Genomic DNA, 8709 nt, shown 5'->3' with positions numbered 1-8709 from the left:
TTTATATGCATCATTTTCATTTTCAAGATAAATTACTTTTAATTTCATACTACAATAAGTCTTATGATTTATCCAAAATTTTATTTAAAATTGTGAACTATACATAGATTAAACTTTTAAGAACTGATGAATTAATCTTTTGTATATAACATTAAACTCTATAAACTATCATCTACTATATAAATAAATTGGTATTATATCAAAATAAATTATTAATAGTATATTCTATCCTAACAACGTCAAGATTGAAGGTGGAGAGTGCTTAATCTATGAGTAAATCTCTAATATACTTCCTACGTTCGCTTTTACTTGTTATTTTTTGACGTTATACATTCATTAATTAAATAATTTTTAATATGACTATTTTACTAAACTGCCCATATTAATTGATATTTAGAGTAATATGTCTTGAAAGTGATTCAGAAAATAAACAATTAATGTTAAAAGTAAAATAGAAAAAATTCTTTTGTCTTTAATTTCTTGATATGTCGAAAATAATAAGTAAAAATAAAAATTTAATTAAAAAAATAGTGATAAATAAAAGCTAACGAAAGAAATACTAATAAGAAATATTTTGTATTATCAATATAATTTAACCTATAACCATAATTGGCGGATTATTATTTTTATCAAGTTACTATTAATTATGTTTATCATGTAGATTTACGTATCTTACCTACCTTACCACTGACCGACTATGATTCAAATACATTAAAAATCATATCTTTTTTATTTTAATTTTTTTATTTTAGTTTGACGCAATACAAAATTTAATAAAGTTTACATAGCGTATTAAAATATCTTATGAATCTTGTGGTTTTAAATATGGCACATAAAATATGAAATATAAGGAGTGTCTTTCTCGGTTTAACAATATTTGTCATGTATTTAAGTTGTATTTTTTTAATCATAAATATAAAAATCTTATAAATTTATACAATCTTACCAAATAAGAAAAAGTTGTATTATATACTTAAATTAGAATCTTTTCCCCAATTTTTATACAATCTTAACAAATAAGCAAAATTTCACAACAAAATAAAATGTACTATCACAAAATTATTTTAAAAAAATATAATACGTATTGATCGTACTTTAGTTTAATAAAAAGTAATATTGAACATGAGTTGTAGTGTACTCTTCGATATAATCTCTCACCTAAATGGTTGAAAAAGTTTGATAAGAGTAATAATATCAATTTGTTATAAATATATTTACGTTATAGTGAATGTCTATCAAGAATATAGATAAGATCTATCAAGATCTAGTTGATATCTACCAGGATTTGAAGTATCTATCTTTTAGAGAGAAACTAGGAGTAATCTCCCCTATAAATAGAGGGGTTCATTAATTGTAAATCATCCTCAAGGACCCCAAGAGAATCTCTCTAAGAGAAATAATAATCACTCTCCCTTCTTTCTCTACTTTTGTTCTTCTTTAATTTATTTTTCATCACATGTTATTAGCACTAAACTCTACCATCTTGAGCTTATTTTTGTATTTCTTATGAGATTGGTAAAGTTGCACGAAGCTTCCTGATTTCACATATTATCAGCACAAGACTTTACCATCTTGAATTTATTTTTGTACTTCTTATGAGATTGATAAAGATGCACAAGGCTCCATAATTTTGGGTAAGTACTTGAAAAAATCGAAGGTAATTTTTCTTCAAATCTATATTAATAGTGGTACCATATTTATCTCTCTATTCAGCAAGACATATAGTTGTCGATAAATATATATAAAGCTTATACGACTTGTGTTTCAATTCTTGTTTCATGTGGATGAAAACAATCTAAGTTAGGACTTTATCCAAGTCATTATATTAATAATACAAGCTATTGGGATACATGTATAGTAATATTAGTAGATCGTCATATTGGAGACCATAATCATTCATCGAAATGCATATTGATTTCTCTTTGTCGACTGTCAATTTGAGTAGGTTAAGGATAATGTTATCACAAAATCAGCAAGTAACTTGCCAACTTAAGAGGAGGGTATATCTTTTGGGGTTTCAATGTCTAATCATGTGTAATTATATTGTTTCCTTTAGATGTATAAACTTGTCAGAAGAATTGAAAAAATAAATAAATTTTCATTAATTTAAGTATTCTTTATGCTAAAATTGCGGTTGCGCAACATTATTCATTCTTTTGAATCAATAACTTGTGATAAATATTATATATGGGTAAGACACCAAGTTAGTATTTTGGTGTATCATAATTGGATTTAAGTTTTATCGATTTATGACCTAAGATGTCTTTATATGGATAAGATATTGAATTTGAATCTCAATACACCATAGTGATGATATTATGATGGTTAAGGCAAAATAATGAATATTTGGTGAAAAGTCATGAAACATATTCCATTAATATGCTATATTCCATGAAGTGAATATGGTAGCAATATATGATGAATCTGAAAGTTGAAAACTTGCTTCATTCTTGAAAGGAATGTGGTAGTAGTGAATAATATGCCTGAAATAAGATAAGTGATTGACTGCACGGATATAAGCGTTGAGAAATAATATGATAATAATCATCAAAAATGGTAATATTTTCACACGATTACTATGATTATAAGATATATTAAAGAAAAATTCTCTACATTTTATGTATGTTTCGATTTGCTCCTAAAGTAGCAATATCATGAAAGAGGTTATAAGCTATCAAAATTTGGTAGGCGTAAGGCACGATTATATTTCATTCTTGGGGAATGAGAATTTCGATTGTTTTAAGTGCATATCTATTCCTTAAGGTGAATGCGACAATATTTAGTAAAACTTATTAATACAAACGTGCACTTGATTGTGATGGTATCACAACTCACCTTCGAAGAGGCAGAATAACTGAGAAGGGTTATTTTGAAATCTACATCTAGAGTAGTAAATCTGAAATTTATTCATGTAATAGTAAATTTAAAATTTACTAAAGTAAAAGGTACATGTCATGGTAAACTTAGAGCTTGCTAGAATAAAAGTTCATAAATTGACATGAATGATTGGGACATCCCAAAGATGTGCATACCGGGTATTAAACATATATTGAAGAACTAGAAAATTCTTCATGAACTTTTAATGTTGGTTGTTCTCATAATAAGTTGATTGGACCAACTAATGTTGGGATTTGATCCCTCAAAATCTGAAAAGTATAAAAGGTGAATATGGGTCCATTCACCTGTCATGTGATCTATTAAGATGCATCAATATAAGATGATCACTTATACATTTATTGTCAACCTACAATTTGACATTCATAAAATTGTTGCTCAATAGAATTGAGTTAAGAGCATAATTTTCATATTGTGTAATCAAGACAATTCATCTTGATAATGCCGATTTGGCATTGAATGCCTTGATAAATAGCTAAACTATTGCTAATAATAATAAAATTTTATGTGTTGGTCTGAAATATGATATGTTGCCTACAATAAAACTTGTATGCATTAGACCGATAAATTATGATTATTTCTTCTCTCTCAATTTGTTCAAGGTCAGGAACCAATTATTCCATCTAATAGTTTTTATGTGTGATATAGATTAATGAATATACCATGATGCACAAAGATGAATTTCTGTAAGAATATAGAGGATGTATGTTAGTTTTCCTAACATGAGGGGGAGATTATAAGTAGTTAAGAAATATGTGAGGAATTATCATCAGATCCTCATTCAAAATATAATTCAAGTCAAATGTCGAAAGCATCTCATATTAAGCTGCAAGTGCTTCTATTTTGTGTCCTTAAAATACAAAGTCTATGCATGTTTTAAGCGGGGTAGATCAATCGATTTGAAATGAAATAATCCTTAAAAAGAAAAGGAGACAATAATCATAATAAGAAGGCAATGCACACTTGAATAGCCTACAATATAACACTTCATGAAACCTTATAATAGGTTCAGGTACTAGAAAATAATGAAGTGATGAGATCTCAAAATGTTATGTCACATTATAAATCGATACAAAATGATATATCAGCAATGATATCTTTAATACAATATTGATGCAATATTATGAAAGATTACAAGGATCTAAATTCTACGTTTATTAAGCAAGCTGACATAGAAATATTTATCAAGTGACGTGAAAGAATGCATCTTGGTAAGCATAAAACTTATTTGGTTTGCAGTCTAGATACTTGAAGATGTCACTCATAAAACGTTGAATATTGTCACTTGACAAAATTTATATGAAAACACTTTTTAAGGATTCAAAATGTTTGAAGCATATAAGATTTTCTGGAAAACTTATTTATAATCCTTATATTACATAAGTTTATAACTTGAAAATTATTGAAACTCTTGGAGAGTTTTCAAAAGTAACAGATTATTTGCTGAAATGAGAAATATACCAATTTGGATTAGTTATGAAGTACCATATCTTAGTATAATTGGTGCACTCATGTATCTTGCAAATACTATAAGGCCTATATCTTTTTGGGGTAATTTGTTAGCAAGGTATAGTTCTGCTCCTACTGGAAGACATCAGAATGAGATCAAACTCATATATGGTACCTAAAGAGACTACCGATATGGGTTTATATTATTCTAAAGATTGCGGTCCCAATATTATTGGTCATGCTGATATTGGTTACTTATCTAACCCACATAAAGCTCGATCTCAAACAGGCTATGTGTTCATATGTGTTAGTACTTTCATATCTTGGAGATATACAAAGCAGTCTATCGTAACCACTTTATAGAATCATACTGAGATAATAACTATTCATGAAGCAAGCTGAGAATGTGTGTGGTTGAGGTCCATGATACATCTCATATGAGAAAATGTGGTTTAAAATGTGACAAAGTATCCATTTTTATATGAGGATAATTGCAGCATGCATAGCACAACTTAATGGAGAATTCATAAAAGGAGAAAGAACGAAGCACACTTCATCGGAGCTTTTCTATGCATGAGCACCAAGAGAATGGTGAAATTAACGTGCAACAAATTCGTTCAAGTGACAAAGTGCTGATTTATGCACCAAGTCTCTTCCAATTGCAACTTTCAAGAAGATGGTGCACAAGATCGAGATGCAAAGGCTCAAGGATATTCTCATTAGGGGGAGTTAATACGTGTGGTACACTTTTTTCTTACGAAGTTTTGTCCCACTAGTTTTTCTTGCAAGATTTTTAATGAGGCAGCCTATATGCATATTGTTAGAGATGTGTACTCTTTTTCCTTTACTATATTTTTTTGCTATTGAATTTTTTCTAGTAAGGTTTCAACGAGGCACATTATCTATCAATTAAACATTCAAGGGGGAGTGTTATAAATGTATTTACATTATAGTGAATGTCTATCAAGAATATAGATAAAATCTATCAAGATCTAGTTGATATCTATCAAGACTAAAAGTATCTATTTATAGAGAGAAATTAGGAGTAATTTTTTCTATAATTAGAGGGGGTTTTATTCATTGTAAATCATCCTCAAGGATTTCAAGAGAATCCCTCTAAGAGAAATAATAATCACTCTCTCTTCTCTTCTCTCTCTACTTTTGTTCTTCTTTAGTTTATTTTTCATCACACAATTACAAAATTTATTTTTATCTAAAATAAATGATTACTAGATATAAAATAATAATAAATTTTTTTACAAAATATAAATTTGTGGAATAACTTTTATATTTTGAAAAAGATGAAATCGTGATATGAATTTTCTAATCAAGATTTTTGAAAAGATATGAGATTTTATGTCCTTATCTGAAATATGAAATGAAATCACATGTTCAAATATGTTCAAATATTAATCTTATTTTGTAATTTAAATGATGAGATAAAATCACATTTCCACACACGCCTACTAAATATAATATAGAATAAAGTATATTTTTTGAAATAGATTAAAAAGGAAAGAAACGGGAAGAGTAATTTATTTGTATTGTATACTTAATTAGAAGCTGGTCGTGATGCGGCGAAATGTCACGTCTTGTATTGAAGTTTGAGGAATTTCAGTTGAACCCGCTTTCCTGCCGACACTCACACTTGTCTAATTTTGTGTGCTGCTTCCCTCACTCTTGTTACTCCACAACACCTGTAATGTTTCTCGAACACACTTGCACCTTCGCCTTTTCCTATATAAATGGCTTAGTGATCTCTTTTTATTTGATCAACAATTAATCCCAAATAAAAAACTCCTTCAAATCAATTATAAAAGTGGAAGATATATAGTGATTTCCTTGAAGTTGTTTAGGGGAGAGAAATGGCACAAAACGTTACAAGCCAAGACCAAATGCACAAGGTAGTTGATGAACATGGCAACCCACATGTTCATGGAACTCATGAAGGTCGTACTGTCCCTACAGCTACAGTTGGTACTCATGATGATGCTAGGAAGAAAGATCACCATGCTGAGGGACAACAACAGCTTCATCGTTCTGGTAGCTCTAGTTCCAGCTCTGTAAGTTTTTCTCCGTACTTCTAATTCATTTTTATCAGAACTTGTTCGATTGAGCACTGTGTTTTTTTTTTTTTTTTTTTTTAAAAGGATGTTTTTTTTTGTTCCAATTTATGTGATAAGAGTTTGATTGGACACAAAATTTTAAAATAAGGGAAGATTTCGCAATATTTCAAAATTCTTTTTTAAATAAAAGAATTTTTAAATAGAAAATTACATCTTTATGAACTTTTTTCTCAAATAAGTAGTACTTAAAATGAGTAAAATGTTGATAAGTGTCATTAGATATTTGCTAAATAATAAATGTGTTATTCTTATTTTGAAATAACTAAAAAAAAGTGTGCTGTATAAATTAGAACAGGCAGCACCAATCAAGAATTAAATGAGAAATGTAATCTTAAATCATTTTTACATGTAGAAATGCCCCTTTTTTCAGCAAAAGGGTGAAAGGTCACAACAGAAATAGAGAAAGTAGTTATTTTTTTCTCTCCATTTATTTGACAAATTAAATTTATACGCTCTTTTTTTATTATCAACGTATTTTAATGAAATATTATAGTAGTTGATGAGCTGCCTTATTTTTTGAGATTACTAATCTGAAGTTATGTAAATGACTACCAATTAATTTGATAAACACTTCATTATTTGACATGATTTTGTTTTGTGGGGCTGCAGTCAGAGGATGATGGGCAAGGTGGGAGGAGGAAGAAGAATAAGGGTGTAAAGGAGAAGATTAAGGAGACGTTGACCGGAGGCAGTCATGATGACAAGAAGGAAACAGGTGATCAACAACATGCTGCACACACAACGACTACTACTACAACAACTGGTTCTGTTGGAAATGAAGAAGAAGAGAAGAAAGGAATGATGGACAAAATCAAGGACAAGATCCCTGGCATGCACTGAACTCTTCTATCTCACCACCTTGAGTTGAAGCCAATAGTCTTGTTAAGAAGTCTACGTGTTTTTGCACTTAATGTTATGCATTGAGTGAACGTGAGGATTGTGTTTTGTTGAGATTGAGTGCATTACAGTCATAAAGCATGGTGTTTCCACTTTTCTGTCGTGTGTATATATGGGCCCATGCCTGCGCGCTTCCATAAGAAGCAAATATGTACGCTATTCATGTACGCATGGATAACCTTCATGTCGCGGCTATGTCTATGTATGATCGTGTGTATAATGTTGTTCAAGAAATAAATATATATGTTTTATGAATTATTAATCGTATTTTTCATTTTAATTTATAGGATTCTCATTTCTATACAACTTGAATTCAAATTGAATATATCATTCATATATATATATATTGCTCCTTGTTAGAGATGGTGATCCGTTGCTTTTCCTAAATTAGGTTACTAGGTGAGTCCAGCTATACATGTAAATATATATATGTTCTATGAATTGTTAATTGAATGCTCCTCAATTTAAGGGGATTCTATTATTACCTCTGAATTAATTAAAAGTGTGATTTTGACACTTTAATGTCTACGTGGATATTTTAGTGTGTTGTGCTATATGTGTCATATAGGCATCATGTATGTACTGTATGTACTAAGTGTTAAAATTATATTTTTAATTAATTTAGTGGTAATAAGATTCCTTGAGGTGTGTCACAGACTCAGGTAATTAGGTATTATTTCAATTATTAATCGTATTTTTCATTTTAATTTATAGGATACTTTCTTTGCTTTGAGAGCGTTTGAAAATACTTGGGAAACATTCTGATTTCTATACAACTTGAATTCAAATTGAATATATCATTCAAATTCTAAATTTTAACGTGATATATATACACCCTCCATTTCAAAAAGATTCATTTAAAAGGGAATGATCTCTTTCCTTTTTTGTTAATACTTTAATTTTAATTTTTCACATAACATGATTAAAATGTATTTTGATATATTTGACACAACTTTAATTTAAGGTCACAAAATTCAAAAGTCAAATCCCTACGAATTTTCCGTGGATACATTTAGTTAATTTAATTCTGAATTTATTTCTAATATATGATATATTAATTGTGCTAAAGATTTCAATCTATTTTGACTAAATAAGTCCAATAGATTTAGAATTTATTTTTTGTTAAATCAATTACGAAATATTTTTCTAAAGTGTACAATATTCGTTTTATATTTTCACTACGAAAATGTTCAATTTTCATAAGATTTTCTTGGCTGTTATTCAAAAGGTCCTTCTTTATTTTCTTAAATTTTGTGTCAAGTCAAAGTAGGTTATTTTTTTTTAAATGGAGAGTATATAATTGCAAAGTTGTCCATACCAAAACCAATAAAAATTGTCAAGA

At 28.8% G+C, this 8709-nt stretch overlaps 1 protein-coding gene across 1 annotated transcript; it reads left to right on the top strand.

Moving 5' to 3' along the window:
* The first annotated feature begins 5933 nt into the window (after window positions 1–5933).
* Window positions 5934–7625, top strand: LOC107858537 (dehydrin Xero 1). The gene is made up of 2 exons (XM_016703262.2): window positions 5934–6407; window positions 7080–7625. Exons 1-2 carry the CDS (start codon window positions 6210–6212, stop codon window positions 7308–7310), a joined length of 429 nt encoding a protein of 142 aa, XP_016558748.1. The 5' UTR covers window positions 5934–6209; the 3' UTR covers window positions 7311–7625.
* The last annotated feature ends 1084 nt before the right edge of the window (window positions 7626–8709 follow it).

The sequence above is a fragment of the Capsicum annuum genome, chromosome 2 (genome assembly GCF_002878395.1).
Source record: "Capsicum annuum cultivar UCD-10X-F1 chromosome 2, UCD10Xv1.1, whole genome shotgun sequence".
Lineage (NCBI taxonomy): Eukaryota > Viridiplantae > Streptophyta > Magnoliopsida > Solanales > Solanaceae > Capsicum > Capsicum annuum.
Note: the sequence above shows the minus strand (reverse complement) of the source record. Positions and strands in the feature narration are given on the sequence as shown.